Source organism: Denticeps clupeoides, unplaced genomic scaffold (assembly GCF_900700375.1).
Source record: "Denticeps clupeoides unplaced genomic scaffold, fDenClu1.1, whole genome shotgun sequence".
Lineage (NCBI taxonomy): Eukaryota > Metazoa > Chordata > Actinopteri > Clupeiformes > Denticipitidae > Denticeps > Denticeps clupeoides.
This window is the reverse complement of record NW_021629711.1, coordinates 1-19,748: the sequence shown is the minus strand read 5'-3', so window position 1 is coordinate 19,748 and position 19,748 is coordinate 1. Positions and strand designations below refer to the sequence as shown.

General features: G+C 42.0%; 1 protein-coding gene across 1 annotated transcript; it reads left to right on the top strand.

Annotated features, from left to right (window-relative positions):
- Positions 1 to 1,350: 1,350 nt before the first annotated feature.
- On the top strand, positions 1,351 to 12,773 carry LOC114772447 (elastin-like). Its single transcript, XM_028965331.1, has 10 exons — positions 1,351 to 1,683; positions 9,262 to 9,306; positions 11,134 to 11,181; positions 11,323 to 11,349; positions 11,644 to 11,694; positions 11,783 to 11,809; positions 12,010 to 12,072; positions 12,176 to 12,202; positions 12,447 to 12,509; positions 12,612 to 12,773. The coding sequence occupies exons 1-10, from the start codon at positions 1,611 to 1,613 to the stop codon at positions 12,677 to 12,679; spliced, it is 492 nt and encodes a 163-aa protein (XP_028821164.1). The 5' UTR covers positions 1,351 to 1,610; the 3' UTR covers positions 12,680 to 12,773.
- The last annotated feature ends 6,975 nt before the right edge of the window (positions 12,774 to 19,748 follow it).

Sequence of the window (19,748 nt, the reverse complement as noted above, 5' to 3'; positions counted from 1 at the left end):
GGAGCAACACCGTAAAGATGACCTGTTAATCCATCCTCTACTCACCAAGTTACTGGTGATCTTCCAACGTGGTTCAGTGGAAGTTGTTGCCCAGCACAACGATGTAAATGATGAGACTGTTGAAACAGCGCATTGATTATATCTCCTGCATTATCATTCTTCATTTGTTTTTTTAGAATTGTCAGTAATAAACCTGTGACCACAGACATATAGATCACCAGTACCATATTGGCAACAGCATTGCATCTGTGTGTGTGTGTGTGTGTGTGTGTGTGTGTGTGTAAGACATCACAACGATTTTCCATTTCATGCACGTAAATATGCCTTTGATTTTAGCAACTTTGCAGAGAAGGTAAAAGCTAACCGCCAGTGCCATGAGCACAGTGAAAAGAACAAGTCTCTTTAAGTATGTTGTAACACAGTGTTTGAAAAGTAAGCCACCCAAACACAAAGACTGGACCTATCTGGACCCATCAGAGAAAAACGATCCTGACTATACCTCTGTGTACCTCATATACAGTCTTGCAGGATGTGCTTCGCTGCAACCAGCGTAGTACATTTTGGCGGTAAAAGCTCTGAACTGCTGCCTATATAGTGATGCTGCTGTGAAGATGTATGTGGAAAACTGGCATGCATGTTTCTGGGCCTGTGGTTTTCTCCTGATGTTTCTGCAATATGCTGATTCTGGAAGAATCACATAAAGAAGGAACGTTTGGTCATGGCAGAAACTCACATCCAACACACGTTATGGGTTATGTGACCTACTTTAATTAGAGCGGCGGTACAGGACATCATGAAACCATCAATGGAGTTTGGCATTCCACCCTAATTCCAAGACGTGGTGCTTTGCCCCGGGAAGGGTTTCCAGTCACCAAAAGCACAGCATGGACGAGGTCGCCAGTGGACCTCCAAGGGGGTTAGACCATGGCCGGTGGGGCAATCAACTCGCCTGTTCTCCACCGCCTCTCTGTGACGTTGTGGAGATTTCTCGATCCTCCGCTAGAGAGCCTGCGGCCGCCCTGTCTGCCTCTGTCTCAGAGGAAGCACTCTTCTCCGGCTTCTTTATTTCTCTCGCCTTCATGCCTTTCTAGCGCCTTCTAAAAAAAAACTCAACCCTCGGACTGATGCTCCAGTGTTTGTACACCCAAACCAGTCAGACGGCACCAGCAATTAAACCAATATTGCTTTTTAAGATCACCGTCTCTTATTAATTGACATATAAGTAATCTTAAAAGAACACACAAACACACACACACAAATGCTTGGCAGAAAGTAGAATTCATTTCGGATAAGGGGTGGGAAAGAGGGGTCTCTCTCTCTTTCTCTCTCTTTCTCTCTCGCTCTCTGGCAGCCGCCTGCATTGTTGGCAGGAGCGTTCAGAATAAAAACAGCAACAGCAATAGGAGAGAAAAAAGTGAAATGATCCGTAGGGCTGAAAGTCTTTGCCCTTTCTTAATTACGTCGCGTCCAGTATCCTTTTTTCCTTTTTTTCTTCCTTCTTCTTCATCTTCTTCTTCCTCCTCCTTTTTTGAAGACTTTATGAAGTGGTAATTAGCCAGAAGAGAATAAAAACAGCTGATTTGGACAGGACTGCTGCAGTCTGGAGCGAGATGGCTAACAGGAAGGTTGTTTCACTCCTCGGATTCCTCCTCCTCGCGCTCCTTCACCCTTCGCTCGAGGGAGGTAAGTGACGGTTTCAGCTCCTGCTCGTAGACGCTCTCCCCATGTGGGATGGGAACAGGTGTAACACTTTTAAGGCGTTTTAAAGCAGTTTCAGCCAATGTTATTCTTTGGTTGATGTAGAAAAGATCTCACAGCATGTGTTTGTCAATTTAGATGTAAAAACTTAAAAAATCAATGATTCTATAGGATGAAGCTCTGTTCTTACTATATGTGGGTTACGTTTTAATTGCATTACAGAAACCATAATCTTTCAAATGCAACAACAAGCATTTAGAGCGTCAATTCATTTTCTACAGTATTAAATGTATTGTACAATGAGCATAATATTTTCCATTATTTCAGAATATTTTTTAGGATTATTTTTTCATAGGATAACATTATAGGTGCATATTACAACCACAAAATGTGCAATGTGAAATATAGGCATTATTTGAGGCATTTTTGACCTATTTTGTAGAACACCTTGTTTTTTTATTTGCATGAATATAATATAGTAAAATAGTTAGTGCTTAATAAAAAATGTTCCCTTTGGAATCCCTTGTGCAGCAAGCCTCTACCAGGCTTATTCAAACAATCTTTTCTTAAGACCATCACATGACTTTTCTTATGCCAGGTGAAGTTTGTAGAATAAACCTGAGTGGAATTTCGGTATGACTGTCATGGAGTGCTGCAAGTGAGAACACTTCACCAACGTCTGATCTCCTAGCAGTTTAAATTAAGCCTGAAGAAAAAAAAACTCTGCTCCATGCACACTGAGGCAATGAATTTCCTCCGTTCCACTTTTGTTCCTTGGCCACGAGTCACAGAGTTGTTTAGTTTTGACTGGAAATCATGTGAGCGTCTGGCCCCTGGCTTGAACGCAGAGCCAGATTCTTTTGGCATTTTGTTTATCTGCCCTAAATAATAATGTCTCTGCTCTCATTATCGTATCAGTTTTCTTGGCTGTTTGTGTTTGACAGCTCCAGTGTGAACTGCTCTGTCAATCTGGGCGCGTCAGTCGACACAACACCATCGCCTTTATAGCCGCATGCTTAGCTGAGCATGGAGTGCAGAAGATGCTGCAAGAGCCCTGTATACATTTTTCATGCCCTTGCCAAACAGTCCGCCCTATTGCACTGTTCATCAAAGTTATGTATAAACTCTCTTCAGCTGCGAAGCACCTGTGATATTTGGATGTGTACATTCGGTGCAGAAAACCCCAGAAGTTGAGTGTAAGAATGTCATTTTTTTCTCCTCAAAGCCCTTTCTTCTGCTATCTCAATATTTTGTCTGCCTTTAGACAGACTTTAAGTTTCAGCCAATTCCGGCTAACAGAACCTTTTTTCCAGACGCTTCACACTAAATTTAGAGCAGCCGCTGGAGCCAGCAAAGTCAGAACCGGCTTAGGACACGTTGTGCCAGATCATGTTAGGAATATTGTACAAAAAGTTACTAAAAGTAAATGCTTAGGATGCTATAGCAGTGCTGTAGCAGTTGTCCAGCAGTTCCCAGTCAAGGTGTGTGCAGGTTAAATGACGTGCAACTTGTCACGTGGATGTTCATTTTGGACCCCAGGACCTTTTTCTAAAAACGCACTGGGAAAATCAGTGGGAAAAGTTTCACAAAACTTAATGGATGTTCTTCTGATGAAAGTATGTGTCAGAGCAGAACAGAGTCATGGCCGATGGTGTTATTTATGCTGCAAGGTAGAGGCCAAATCAGCCCAAGAATGAAGTGTTGGAGCTTTTCTTGTTTTAACTCTGAAGGCCTTTTGCTGTGAGAGCTAAACAATCTGACATCCTCTTTGTGGAAACTGTAATTACTTTGGCACTTTGTTGCACTAGCGCCCCTTATACCCCCATTCTGCAATTTATCACTCAAAGGAGTGTCAGATGCATAATTAGAGAACAATGGACTTCTTCAGGATGTCCACCGAGGCTGGATCCCCTTACTGGGTTTTTTCCACATCAAAATGTACCGTTGTGGACAGAGTTTAGCTACGGTGCCACTAGAGATAGGCATTATTCTTTATGATTGCACTAATGGCAGAGAACAACTGCTCAAGGGGGGAAAAAAACCCTGAAAACTTGAGACGATGGCAGAAGAAGCTCTGGAACTTATTGTATTTTTTAAATGCACCATTCAGCCCAAATCTTCAGAGAACCTCTAATCCATTAATTCTCAAAAATAAAACTCGACACACCCCTGGCTCCATTAGAAGGAGGATGAAATCACTGGAGATCTGGAGATGGCACACCACTGCTGTGGGGTGGGATTATGATGAATTGCCCGCCATCCGTTGGATTCCCAGTTCAAGTTTTTATAGGAGCCACGTGGTGCGAGGGCCTCGCTGGCCCTTAATTTTTGTGGTGTGACGCTATTTGCCAGCCCTGGCTGAACCTTTACGGAATTAATGTGACACCTCATCTTGGTCTCGTGGTTTGCTGTCAAAGGGAGATTAACTCTTTAGTGGACAGCTTGGGTAGCTATTCCTCTACACTTAATTCTGGGGTGTACTACTATTCTGAACATATTATAAAGCTTTTAAAAGTTATTGTCTATTGTAAAGTCATAAGTCGGCATACTGGAATTTCTACATTTAAGTAACAACCTAATTAATAGCAATTCCCTTAGAGCAGTACATTTCTCTGTACATTCTGCTCCCTCACAAGCACTTGAAGTTCCAGGCCAGTGTAAATCATTTTGTTGACCTCAGCTCTCAACACCATGCTGCTGTGGCCCTGAATGGCCGGCGGGAGGTGAGCCAGAATGCTGCCGTCGATAAGGAGTCTCCGTCTGCGCCATTAATTTACTGGCTCGTCGTTCTCGCGAAGCCTGTTAACAGGTTTGTCCTTTTATCGCCTGTGCCTTTGGTTCTGTGGTGTGCTCGCTTTCTGCACACGTTAGGAACCGCAGCAGAACCAGAGAGCAGTGCTGTGGAAGTACTTATCAGGAACAGCGAGTGCAGTGGAGAACATGGAAGGGTTGCTTTAATCCATATATGAGCACAAAGTGTGAATGGTTTACGACCATTGTGACTGTGGCTCTTTTAGGGCTCCAAAACCAAGACCGTTTTTTTTTTTTTAATGACTAGTGCTTTTAATGTTCATGTAAAGAAGGATTATGCAAAAAGCTTTGCTGGACTCGTTCTCATGTCCATGTGTGAAGCACAGATGAGCTGATAATGTACCTGTTATGAAGGGGGTTTTACAACCATGGCAACTCCAAGCTAAGGTCTCAGACCTCAGGGGACTGAAATGGTCAAGGTCAACTTTACTGTCCCCATGGGGCAAATTGTAATGCAGCCATGTTTTTAACGTACAACATTCAGGACACGTCCTAAAATTTACCACACATTTTTACAATGCCCTTTAGTACATGCTTAGATTTTCAAGTAATAAAAGTGGATATTAAAACTGACTCAATAAAACATTTCCATAAAGGACATGTTAACATTAAAACTCAATTTTCGGGAAAAAAAAAAACACCATATGCAGTCTCTACAGAGTCTGTACTCGCATAAAAGGTCAGGTTGATGAACTGAACAAAGAAGTACAGACGGCTCAGACCATTTGCTCAGAGTTTTAACAACTGTGTGAATCTCCAAAGTAGGCATGAAGACTGCACAAACAAGGTCACTGAGACTCTTGTTTCTGGTGCCTACTGTCCCCATGTGCCAGGTCTGCAGTGTGCCCGGGACAGTACCTCTTATAAAACGTCACATCTGTGAGATATTTAAGGGCAACCTGTCACTGTTTGTTTTATGGCAATAGCAAAACACCATAGATCTTCTAGTTCAATCTTTTTTTTGGCATTTTGTTTTGCAAAATATCATGTCTCTACTTTCCTTTGATGTGTAACTTAATCATATATTCTTAGGATAATGAAAGACATGAATTTACTTGAAAAACGCCTTTGCAATGTGCTATTTACCCAAAAATCACCAGTCATACCTTAATGACCCCCTTTAAAAAAGCCACTGTATGTCAGGTTGGCATGTGATTTTAATGGGTGCATTGGACACGGCGATGCACTGTGTGAGCTCTGGTCAGAGTTAATCTGAGTTAGAAGAGACTTGGATGAGATCAGAGTCCCACCTCTCCCCTCAAACAATGCGGCCTGTGTGTTGTGTGTTTATTTGACTCTGCATGCCTCACATTTGTGCTCTCTGCACTGCAGATGTGTTGTCAGGCACTGGAGCTTTGGGCTCAGACCCTGAACTAAGATGGGGGGGGGGGGGGGGGGGGGGGGGGGGGGGGGGGGGGGGGGGGGGGGGGGCGGGGGGTTGGAGGGGGACTGGTGTCCGATCACCAAGATTTACTTTTTTTCATTTTGCCTTCCTTGTTCTCCTTGATATTTTTTATGGCCAGAATGTGACGAAAAAAAGAATAAAAAAAAGTACGCCATCTGCCAGACGTTCCCAGAGGTTTTTACAATTTTTTTTTTCAGGAAGTTCACTTACTTGTTAAAGAAAAAGACTTTAATTGACCTGGATGAAGAATAAATTGCTTCATCGTTACATTAAGCAAAGCTAATTAATTCTTACCTGCGGTGTCAGTTTATATCCAAAATTATTGCATATTAAAAGACAAATAAATGTCAGACACCACAAGTGGATTTTGATTTTGATGAAGGACTGTGTTCGCACACATATTCACCCAGAGTGCCCAGTGTTACAAGCCGTTTCATGAGGGAGTACCACGGAAAGTTTAGAACTATTGAGATCTCACTTTCATTCCCATCATGGCAAAAATGCCTCAAAAACTGCACTGTTTCAAACTGGAAATGGTCTCTGTGATTTGGACGATGTGTGCATGAGGACAGTTGGCATAAATTTGAATCAGACTTTGGTTTGAATTTGAGAAAAAAAAACTGAGGAATCCCTCTAATTCTAAGTTAGACAAGGACGCCTGGCAAACAGAGCCTACGCAAAAGCGAACCACGCTGTACTCTCATTTATTATCATTTCATTTTCATCATGCCAGACCTGAAAGCCACCAGCTGTCCGCCTCTTTTTTATGTGCAAATGTATTCCAGACAGGAGCATGGTGCTCACAGCTTCAAAACCATTTTAAAAAATGACATATTTTGCTCCAAAAACAACTGGCACTGTACTGGTGTGTGAATATAAAATACAATTCATTAAACAAGATTAAAGCATGAAAACCATTGCAAATATGATGAGCCTGTTGGTCTCTCTCCTGGGCCAGAGGCAGGAAATCCTCCCTTTGATTCTGCTGTGAGGCTCCAACTTGATTTCAGTGGAGAACAATCACTCTGGTTGTGGAGTGCCACCGGGCTTCACTCCAAGAGGTGGTGTCTCCAGGCCCAAAGCCTAGCAGCCCTCTGGGCATTGTTTTATCAAGGAATGTCGGGAAACCGATATAGTGCTGTACTTAACACACACGTTCTGTAACAGTCGAGCAGGGACGATTGCCTTGACGGACCTTTTCCATCAACCTCTTGAGATCATTTTAGAGGATTATAAAACATTGGGATATTCATGCTTATTAAGCGTATAAAGCCCTGGCTTGGTATGTTTCTGTATCCAGGACAGGTCTTCTGGAAGTGCATTACTTGCATGTTCTCACAGTTAAGCCAGCAACTAATTCCGTTGCGCTGAGAGGAATGAAATCTGATCAGACTGCAGTCATCCAACTCTCTTACAGTCCCTATTTTAAAAAATAAGAAGAAGAATGCAACCTTCTGTTATATTAGAGTACATTGATGAGATAAATTGTTCCTCAAGGAAGTGCCTGCCACATTTTTTCGCATAAATGTGTGATGAAAAGTCCAGTTTTACAGAAAATACTCGGTTTAGCTGTCAGGGCTTCACCTAAACAGAAACAGACACAACAGACTAAATATGCAAAATGAAGACTAGATAAACTAAATATACTAAATAAATATAATAAATATATTAAAGCAATCTAATCAATTTAAGCAATTTCCTTTGTGATTAATAAAGTTTTTTTTATTCTGTTTTAAACAAGATGCTTATACAAAAATATAAGCATTACAATGTCAACACTTTCCTTTCGTCCAATTTTGTACACATTCAGACATTCGGGATCACTTTGAAATGTCTTTGTTTTCCATGAAGAACCTCTAGGCGACACATGCATGCATGCAGCATTGTTATGCCGTTAGGAGTGAGCGAGGCACAGGCCCACAACCTGAGTGCAAGGGTGATTTATTTAAAAAATCAAAGCAAAATCGAGAGACAGAAATAAACGGTCACTACACTGAGTAAGCTAACACAAAAGGTCAGGCCAGATCAGGGCAACTCGGGTCACCGACAAACATCCAGGAGTGCGGGGGAGACACTCACATATAAAGGGTCCTAATCACCATGCTACCAATCAGGGGTGATTAGTTGGTGATTAGGATGCATCTGTGAATTGGTGGTGTAGTAGTGATTCTAACATAATCACTAATCATCTCATTTGACAAATGGAATTCATGTACACGATCAGAGACACATTCTATTGTAACGTTCATCAGTAACTTGGGTCAGATGATGCCAGGTCTTATGTGGAATGTAATGCAAATGCAAACTGCAGGTTTAAGATTTTATACATAAATATTGCTTCCTTATGTTTCTTTGCACTAATGTGTATTAAGGGCATACAGCTGCCCAAGGAAACACCCTGCCAACTCTCCCTACACAGTTCCCTTTCCATGTGGTTTTGATCATTTGTCAACCAAACTCAAAGCCCTCTAAAATCTCCATCATCATTAGGTGCACTGGCGTGCCACACCATGTTTCCAAGACACAAACCAGGTCTCCCTTCAAAATATGCTGTGGTTATAATTGTGTAATTGTGTTGTTTTTTTTCTCAGGTGGCCGGTTAAAACCTGCCGTTTAGCTTTGTAACTACAGAACTGACGATTGGAGATATAAAGGAATAAAATGAGTTTAATTAAATAAAAAAGACAATAGGATGCAGTATTCTAGGACTTCTAAAAGCCCTTTTTAGTAATGCCATTTCTCAAATCCCCCAGAACTTCCGCTGACCTTTCCTTATTCTGTTACTCATTCTCTACTTGGATGCACCAGTTATAGCTTAAGACTCAGAGTGGAAGAAAACTTGAATCATGGTTCCTTCTTGCCCTTCCTCGTTGTTAGTGCTCTCTTTCCTCCAATTACAGCCGGGGCCAGCTGGCAATGTCAGCAGTAAAAGCTGGTCAATACCAGCACACTTTCCAGGGGGCGACAAAGTGAGAAATGCAAAAGAAAAAAAAAAAATCTAAATTATGAAAAACAAAGAAATGTGAAAACACAATGTGAACCACACCAAACACACATGTGTGTGTGTGTGTGTGTGTGTGTGTGTGTGTGTGTGTGTATATATATATATATATATATATATATATATATATAATTAGTTGATAAATTGTTTGATTTTATTTAGCCTCCATTAATAAGAGCATTTAATAACTTGATGTATTTGACAGGATGTATTTTACCATTTGTTTGAAATGTCTCCAAATTACATGAACTACATTTTATATGTTTTTTCTTTTTACAATAAGTGTATATCAGAGAACATGCTAAACATAATAATCATCATCATCATCATCATGCTTTTGTTTCAGGTGTGTATGTCCCTGGTGGAGGACAGGGTACTCCTACCTTCCCAGGTATGATACATTCACTACATTGCAGTTCATAATCATATTCGGAAATTATCCTCTACTCCATTTTTAGCCTATTCTAATATAAATATTTGTGCTCATTTTGTTTATTAATGTAATTGTTTCCCATAATTTCTGCACTACAATGCCTAAACCTAACCACTAGCCATAAAGCAATGTTGCAGAAAAATGTGTAATTATGATACCGTGTTTTACATGATTCTGCAGAAATCCTTTCTTTTTGTAAGTCAATCATGAATTGTCAGTTCCAGGCTGTAACTCACTCCCACGACAGCAAGCGGTATGTTATGTGTATCACTGTCCCAGACACTGGGGGAATTTAACATTGTAATTTAACAGCTTCACATGTCTTACACTTACATCTGGACAAACCATTTTCCTATTTTTGACAACATCAAGTCATAAATCTAGGCAAAGCACAACACGACTCCTTCGAGTCACTGCTAAATGTCCTTCTCACTTAGAAGTTCCTGTGCAGGGTCAGTTCTGCCAGGCGTTTGTGGGCATTGGACAGCACTCAAATGACTGCAGCCACCGCTAAACACAACACAACTTAATGACCCAAGCTGGGCAGGAACCAGGTCTCTCTTCATTGCAGCTGCTTTTACTTTTTTTTACAGGAATTAGCTGGAAAATTATCATGTTACATTTTCAAATTCTTTTCATGCCCCACTCTGCTAATGTCATTGAGCAGAGTGTTTCCATATAAACACTGAAGCAGAATAGCAGAAAGCTTTTATCTATTATTCATTAGTGAAGTGAATTGAAAGTGAAGTGATTGTCATTGTGATACACAGCACAGCACTCGGTGATACAACAAAATGTGTCCTTTGCTCTTAACCATCATTTACATTTACAGCATTTATCAGACGCCCTTATCCAGAGCGACTTACAGTCAGTAGTTACAGGGACAGTCCCCCCCTGGAGCAATTTAGGATTAAGTGTCTTGCTCAGGGACACAATGGTAGTAAGTGGGATTTGAACCTGGGTCTTCTGGTTCATAGGCGAGTGTGTTACCCACTAGGTCACTACCACCCTTGGTGAGCAGTGGGCAGCCAGGACAGGGGCCTGGGGAGCAGTGTGTGTGGACGGTGCTTTGCTCAGTGGCACCTCAGTGGCACCTTGGCAGATCGGGGTTCGAACCGGCAACCTTCTGATCACAGGGCCGCTTCTGCCCTGCTGAATTTTCAGCCAAAATACATGTGACAGATTCTAGTGGGCTGGGATGTTAATTTTTCCGCCAGAATTTTGACAGAATTGTTTCAGATTTGACCATTTGCTGACTGTAGATATATAATATGCGCCATTCAAACTTTAAGCGTGAGTTGAATCACTTACTTGTGCTTTGTTCACGTCCAAAACATCTGGCTTGTACGGCCTGAAAAGTGTTTTGTTCACAGCTGTGAATCTCCAGCTTAAGGAAATACCACTGATTCCTCGTCTCATGTACTGAAACACGACGCTGTTCACTGTTCCCTCCAAGCCATTCTGCTCCTGGCTCACTTTTAAATCCCTGCAAAATTCCATCTCTTTAAATACTCTACACTGAGAGCACACATCATATATTACGAATCGTTTCCTTATTTACATTCACAGCGCCTTACAGTCAGTAGTTACAGAGACAGTCCCCCTTGAGACACTCAGGGTTAAGTGTCTCAATGGTAGTAAGTTGGGTTTGTACCTGTGACTTTTTGGTCTTCTGGTTCACAGTCTTACTTACTAGGCTACTACCACCCACGTATTTTTATATGATTCTATTATTTAAGAACAATATTTGCTGACACTATTTGCACAATGCTTTCATTCTGACAGGATATGGTAGCCTTGGTGCAGGTGGGTTTGGACCTGGAGTTGGAGCAGGTTGGTAGATTTACCTTGAATTCTAAAAATATGAAGTGGCTCCTGTCGTAAATATGAAATTCCATGGTAATTTAACTATTGCATGTTAAGCCAGTATCCATCGTGAAAACACTAATGCTTGTTGTGTCATTTGTTTAACAGGGGCTGGGGCCAAGCCACCTAAACCTGGTATGTTTGAAGCAAAACATGAGTTTCTGTTATTATTCTCCGACAAAATTAGCTTCAAATTTAAATGGTATTATTAGAGTAATTTCTTTTCAATTGTATTGAATATAAACATTTTTCAAGAAATGTAATTTAACTGTATTCCAATGGATCTGCATTAATAAACTGCTTAAATCAAATTTAGAAATGAAATAAAAAAAAAATCAAAGTATATTTGTAAGGTATAATTGTAAAAGTCCAATTGTAAAGTATTAATTATTAGGTAATGGTTGATGCTCAATTTTTTTTCTCTGCCAGGATATGGTGGTCTTGTTCCTGGAGGGGCAGGGATTGGAGGAGCTGGGACAGGCATGCGATGCTTATTATTTCTTGAACTATTACGTTGTTTTTGTAACACTGGTTACCATCTTACTATCATATTCCTTCATCTCATCAGGGTACGGTGTGAAGCCTCCCAAACCAGGTGAGTACTGTCATAATGTAATAAGTTAATAATTTTCATTCATTTAAAATATAACAATGGGCTTATTGTAGTGGTCATATATACATTTTTGTGTTTGTATGGGATTGTTGCCATCAGGATTTGTGTCTTATTGTCATAAATAAATAGTGACATTTATTAGAGTATCTTATTTCAACAAATGCTTTATTCTTATCAATCAGGGTATGGTGGTGTTGGAGGCCTTGGTCCCGGGGGTGTCGGTGCTGGAGGAGGGGTTGGAACAGGTACACCCCAAGGCTCACCTAAATTCCCTATACTATGATATGTCTGTGACCTCTTGCTCGGAAACGCGTTGCTCATTCTCAATTTCTTCTCAACCTCATACAGGAGCTGGTGGGAAGCCTCCAAAGCCAGGCAAGATCTCTTCAATGCCTTATTGTTCATTCAACAGATAAGGCATCTATTGTCATGTATTCTTTTCTTCATCTAAGCCTGGTGAACCCATCTGTGCAGAGAATATCTGAAACATTAGGACATGTGGTAATATTGATTTGGCTGGTATGGCCAAGTGAGAGACACAGATTCTTATGCAGGTAAATAAATCGCGACATTTATTAGAGTAGCTTATTTCAACAAATGCTTTATTCTTATCAATCAGGGTATGGTGGTGTTGGAGGCCTTGGTCCCGGGGGTGTCGGTGCTGGAGGAGGGGTTGGAACAGGTACACCCCAAGGCTCACCTAAATTCCTATACTATGATATGTCTGTGACCTCTTGCTCGGAAACGCGTTGCTCATTCTCAATTTCTTCTCAACCTCATACAGGAGCTGGTGGGAAGCCTCCAAAGCCAGGCAAGATCTCTTCAATGCCTTATTGTTCATTCAACAGATAAGGCATCTATTGTCATGTATTCTTTTCTTCATCTAAGCCTGGTGAACCCATCTGTGCAGAGAATATCTGAAACATTAGGACATGTGGTAATATTGATTTGGCTGGTATGGCCAAGTGAGAGACACAGATTCTTATGCAGGTAATTTTAACTTATTTAAAAAAAAATAAGAACAAAGAAAATCTGTGAAGATTGTGAAGAAGCAAAAAGGTGTGATCCAAGTTTCATAGTCAACTATGATTTTAACTAGGACATGGAAATGATTATTTTCATCATGACAAGGTGGAATGCTCCTGTTTAGTATTAGGGAGGGTCGGAAGGGGCTACCGCATGCATTTCCTTATCGTCTCCTGGTTATTGTAACCTCTAGCCTTCCTCGCCTGACAGCAGATCCTGTTTTGGGTGCAATGTACACGCACAGCTGATGAGAATGGCACCTGATCGCAGCTCATGTTCAGAAACCTGCTCCAGGCAGTGATTGGTCAGATGTAAACTGCCCTCAGCCCCTTCAGAAACAATGGTGCTACTGCACTGATTGGTGTTGTTGTAAGTCGGGCCGCACAATAACTGGAAATTTCAGCACTTAATGAGGCATACTGTAAATATTTCTTCTCTCCAAGAAATGGCGTTGTTTAATTTCCTAAACCTGAGCAGATTTCATCTGGGCCACCACTACGTGTTTTTGAAAGATAAGGCATTAAGTAAACGCAACCGGGCCTGATAAGATTTTGGACCGACTTACAGTGAAGTCCACAGCCAAGGTTGCCCCACTTTTTCCCCCTCTTTCAGCGAGTCACTACACATGTAAATAGCAATTCCTGCTATCAGATTCTTGAGTGGAAGTTGACTTTGGCCGTGACGCCCGGACTTCGGCAACTAGGCAATGCCCAGTCTCCCGCCTTTTGTCTTCATGGTGAAAACGCGATTTTTCATCAGAGAGGAAGCAGACCTCACTAAGAAGGTCGTTAGAGTTCAATAATGATCACTACGGAACAGTGCAAAAAATACAAATGTTTCTACAGCTCCACCCAGCATGGGGTGGGAGGGGGTCATGTGAGGTCATATAATGAATCTCAATGAAGGAATTAAGATTGATATCAAGATAAATGAAAGGTATGCAGCTGTGAAATGCGAATTTGGCTGCCAGTGACTAATTTGTCCATGACAACCTTTTTTCTTTTACCAAAGCTTTGGAAATGTGTGATTATCTCTTAAATCAGACGTGATGAACGACAGCGAGGCATATCATCAAGACTTGTGTTAGAATCGCTTGGAGACTGTCGGGTCTAAACTGAGCCAATGATGGCTGAATTGTTCATAGAATATGACGTTCCCTTCCAGCACAGATGTTAAAGTTTTCTGTGAAACACACACCTGTGACCTCATGTAGCACCTATATGCCATAGTCAACCTTGAAATGCATTCACGCACCTTACATTATGCAGGGCAGAAAAAAGCCAACAGCTGTTACATCAAGGCTCTCTGACAGATGATTCATTGTTTGGCTCGGTCCAGACCTTGTTGAACAGAACTAATTGGAAATTCTGTCAGTCGTGAGTCGTTCAAAAGAGGGAAGAAAAGCTGAAAGCTGAAGCTTAAACAGGGTTTCTGAAAAACTTTTAGTGCTAAAGGTTTGAGGGCTTTAATTTATCTGTGTTAAATTAGATTTAACATTTTACAAATGTCACAATCAGTTACTAGGTATGATGACAACATTTTCAGACATGAAAAAAAACCCTGAAATGACACTGGAAGTCAGGAAATCAGGATAAAGAAAGTTATTTGCTTGAATCGTCTTCAATTGGTCAGGGATTAGGGACCCCAAAGATAGATGAATTATAAATTGTGTGAAAATAATGACTCTACGAATCCTGCCCAATTCATTTAGACAAGATGGAGGCAAACTAGTACTATTTTATTTTATTACATGGCATCAGTAATATTTTACAGAAGTTACAGGTACAGTCCCCCCTTGAGACACTCTTGCTCAGGGACAAAAATGGTTCTAAGTGTGGTTGAACCTGTGACTTTGGGGTCTTCTGGTTCATAGGTGAGTGTCTTACCCACTAAGCTCATCGTAGAGCCTTAATCATCTTAAGCCTGTGTGTGTTTGCAGGGCAGAGTCGATTACAAAAACGAACGAAACCCAGCGAGAGACAGAGCTAGTGAGAGAAGATGAGCACGGTTTTGTGTGTTGCAATGCACATTGCTTCTGTTATGTGGCTCAGACTTGTCCTTGAGGCACTCGCTGCTGGCCGCTGATTGTGAGTAATGGCCTGTCCTCAAAGAAGGAGCCCAGTGTTGACAAGTTTTCTCTCCCCACGAGCCACGCATCATCTCTCTCTTGTCCACCCCCTCCTGGAGCCGGCCACCGCCAGGGGACTGGGGGGGGGGTGGGTCGGAGGAACCAAAACTGCGCATCCGAAACCGGAGACTGTGATGGAAAGTTCTCATATTAACGGGCTTAGCTCAACAATTTAGCTCAGATTTGCTGTTTGCTTTCATTGTGAAAGCCTGTCTCATCCCCCACCAGCATGCTTGAAATGCTGATATCCACGGAAAGGCTACAGGAGCCACCAATTCTTTCCGGCCTTGTCAATGTTAAGCTATAGTAAACCATTCTTGCCAAAACGCTTCTCAAATCAGTTTTTCAAGGAAACTTATGTTGTTTATGGTTTGATGAGAAAAAGGTTATCTGTATATTCCAGCAGACCATGTTCCTTGTCAGGATTTTTTCTCACTATGGTCAGGGTGGAAATACAACTCATGCTTTTGGTCCACCAATGCATGAGTGTTTCTAATGGGTAAACATTAGTGAATTATCAAAACAAAATTCCACACATTTTGCAAGTCGTTGTCGTCCCAAAATGGAAAAATAATACCGCCTCTATCACATGTACATTGATGAGTGTGATGACCCGTACTTTCGTGCAGTGGGCTTCAAGTACTCTCTGACGATGCTCTCACTGAGATTGATGGGAGCATGTGCATGTCCAGATATCCAGACTGCTTACCCATTGCGGTTACCGTGGAAACATTAATTTAAAAAAAAAAATGTAATCATGATGCATAAATCAAAACTTTTGTAGCTCGGATCAAAAACATTTATTTATCAGTTTAGCTGTCTTATAGAGATGTACTGGGCAGATGAGCAGCGCGTGCATGTGTGGACCATCTGCGTTATGCTACACACTTTGCCAGCTTCGCATACCGCTGCAGTTGGCGTTTTTTTTTTTTTTTTTCGTGATTTGCACCGTAGGTTTTCTCAGGACAATATAAATAACTGAAATAAATGAGCAGGTATTTGTGGCTTGCCCCTGTTCCAGAGCAAAGTGCTCAGAGAGAAGGCCCGACAGATGAGATGGATGCACCCCATCACACGGAACCCGGGTTCCTCTTTTCTCTCTCAGGCAGGAACCTGAGATGCATTCAAGTTTGTGGAACGCTTCAGAAGAAACAACTTTCTGGCTCAAGCCTTTCAGAAGCATAACAAAACATGTCACATGCTACAACGTGGCTTTACGGCACCTCATTAGTGCCGCTACCAAAGAGCAATAAAGTCAACATGCATGCTGCTGTGCCAAGGAAATTGCACTACTGGCTAACGCTGGCTTCCAAACCAAAACAACTGCCTGGTCCTGGGCCCAGCGTTTTGCAACGTTGTGGGGGTGGACCTCTAAGTCTGGGTTTGCTAGAAGTCATTAGGGCGGCTAAGCTTGGTGGCAATCCACATGACTGCAGCGGATCGTTTTACTAGCGCCAGTTAATGCGAGAACTTTGCACAGTTGTGTGGGCTCTCGTGGGCCCGTCGCTCTGCCAGGCTCTGTGTAAAACCGCGCGCCGACGTGGGAAACGCGGGAAAAGTGCGCAGCAGGCCAATCCGGGCATTGCGTTCTGCAGCTCAGAAACCCCAGAACTCTTCACAACAGAAGCAATTATACGGCATGACAGTGGAGCAGCGGAAGGATAAGCGGGGCCAAGGCAGGCTGAGTTTGTTAGCTCGCCCTCAGAGAGCTGGCACGGAGCTCTGCTGTGTCTAAACTGTACCAGAGATGTGAAGGCGCAGCGCACATAGCTTCCTCCATTTTGAAGTCAGCCCGCTCATCGTGTTCTCACAACCCCTTCAAGAACTTTGCTCCGACGTGGCCTATGAGCTCATGTACGGAAAAAACATAATAAGACTGTTTTAGCTCGCTGTTGTGACTGAACACGAGCGTGTATGCAGAGAAGGGTGTAATTAGTCCAGCATGATGAACGGTCCGTTCACATATCCCTAGCATGAAGAAGGCCGGACGTGTTGGAAGTCCAGGGAGGTCTGCACAAAGCAGGAGAACCTCACAGCGTGTTTCTGTGGCACACTAACCAACTGCAACTGTGGTTCTGTGCCGTGCATGTGATAGTAGGAACACTGTCTGGTGTGTCCTGAAGCATTGCGACAAATCTGTTAGCATTGTGCTAATTGTGATACAGACAACGCAATGCAAAAAAATCTTGAAATGTGTTCTATTTGTACAAATTTAAATCACCATTTCTGTAATTGCCCTATTTGTAGATGCATTCAAAATCATATGATATGTGCATCTGAAGATTTTGCTCCTGGATAATGTCATTTTTAATTATGTGAGCCTTCTACAAGGTGAGAACAGTCGAGATTACAAAATGATCAAACTGGTCAAGAGAGAGCTGCATCTTATCAGAATATCAGGTGATTTTCCATTCTGCTGTTTCGCCTTTAAAGGTTAAGGTTGCCTGGGGGAACTATTGCCATTTGGTTTTGTGCCGTTCCTGGACCGAATCGGAAACATACGTGAACATGCTCTTTGTTCTGCCGGACCTGGGGACAGAGGTAGAAACAGGCAGAGCGTGCTGCTCAGAGCCCTGCTTGGCTCACTGTAAAGCCGGGCTTGATGAATCATGGTCGGAACCACAGTGGATGCAGTTATAGCTCCCCCTCGGCTCTTGGACTGCCAAACCCACAGGTTAATTGATTGTGGGCGTTTCCATGTGAGGCAAGGCAGAGTGTTAAAAAAGAAAAACCTTGTATTGTGCATCTAAAGACCCTTTCTGACACTGCAGTCAGACATGTGAAGATAATCCATGGAATTCTTTTCTGCCTTAAATTAAATCCTTCACCAACCTTAGCTAGAAACAAGTTGTTAGCACCCTGCCTAGTATTTTTAACAATTCACCAATGGCCTCAGTGTTCAGATCAAAAACATTTTAAAAGTTTGATACAGAGAAACTGGAGCAGAGCTACAACTTACAAGAATTTCCCACCCAAGTAGCAAAGAAAAACTGGACCAGATTTTGGCCTTGCCTGTAGTGCCACGAGGCCCATGTCCATTATCAGATTTGATTTGAATCATTTGAGTAGTCCAAATACACAACAATTCAATAACAAGGTGGATCTAGATGAAGGGTCTGCTTTAAATATGTGGAAGGACTGGCCCACCGCAACTACTGTACATCCTCATGTTTTGGTTGGGGTCTGCTCAAGGTGAACCGATGACTCTTGTTAGGACAGCAAGGACAGCATTTGATACTGGTTTGTTACCTTTGGACTTTGGTTTTAGAAGGTACGCTGACATTCTACTGGAAATAAAACACTGGTATACACAGCCACATGCCTTAACTCCATTCCTGTACAGTCAGCCTGGCCTCAGACATACAACAATTCCATTAAGCTTTACTTATGTGGGAGCGCAAGAGGCATTTCTCAAGTGTGCATAATTTAGTCTGGCCAAATGACATTTTCACGATCTGCCTCTGTTTATATCCGCCTCTGCCAGAGTGAGCACCGCATGCAGTCTCAGGTAGTGGTTTTATACGTTTGAATATGGAGGCTGTTAGAAAATTAGCTCTTAGGAAGCCCAGAGGGTCACATCCATAGTCAGCCCACTTTTTACAAATTAATGGCAAATGGTTTAAAAAAAAAAACTATAAAACCATGCATAGCCTTTACACGATGCAATCCAAATTTAACTTTTACACATTTTTCATGGCAGTCTCCCTGTTATTTCGATCATTACTCCGTGGCTGAAGAAACATGTAATTCAAAAACAAATTAGCCATGGCAGCATTTTAATGACATTAATATTACTGGGGAAAGTATGATTCAGGCCAGGATTAACCACCTTGTGATTTTCTGGCATAATGTCAGCGATTACTTATGTTCTCCAATATTTTCTGTCTCTGTGCTCACAGAAATGGGCCATTGTCATTTGTTCTTGATTAGTCCAGCAATCTCCTTGGTGATATGTGTGTCATATTTGGATTGACCCACAAAATACATCGTCATCAACAAATCAGAGAATGCTTGCACATCTCTCACCAGCAAAACACTGTTTACCTTATAAAAGAGACACTATAAAAGAGAAGATAAGATGAAACAAAGAGACCAGTTCCTGCAGCACCTGGGACTCAGTCCTTCACCAATCTCTCTTTCTGATCTCGAGCTGATCTTGGTGCGCCTGTCCATTGTGAAGATAAGTTGAGTTCATAACTCATCCCGGGGGGCCTCTGTGATTGACAACTTGCCACTGTCCAATCCAGGTCCTTTGAAAAATAAGCTTGGCCAGCCAGTTAGACATTCCACCCATGCTTGGCATGGTGTGCACTCTCCTTAGGTAGTACAATGCGGCCCAAGCACCAAATGGGGGCGCTTAAGAGGTCATCATTAGCTAATGACAGCTGCGCCGGTCTAATGGATATTGCTTGTGACTAAGAACACCTCTTTTTGGTATCATGGTGGATAAGCTGCTGCATTAGACGAATGACCTGATGCTGGCAGATGCTTGCTCATACTTGCAGGGTGTGAGGTTTGCTGTGCTTTCCAACTCATAACTGGGCATTTAAGCAGGACCCAAGAACTCATTTCGACTCTTTCTTTAAATGGGTAATAAACCAGCATCTTAGCAGATGGTTGAACCATGAGCCACCAGAACAGCTTCAGTGGCCATTTTCAAATACTCTCCAGCTTAGTTACTCTGTCACTGGACAAGGATATTTCTTTATTAAGATTTTTGAAGAAACATTTCCAAAAGTTTTGTGACTGAAAGTCATATATGATTTT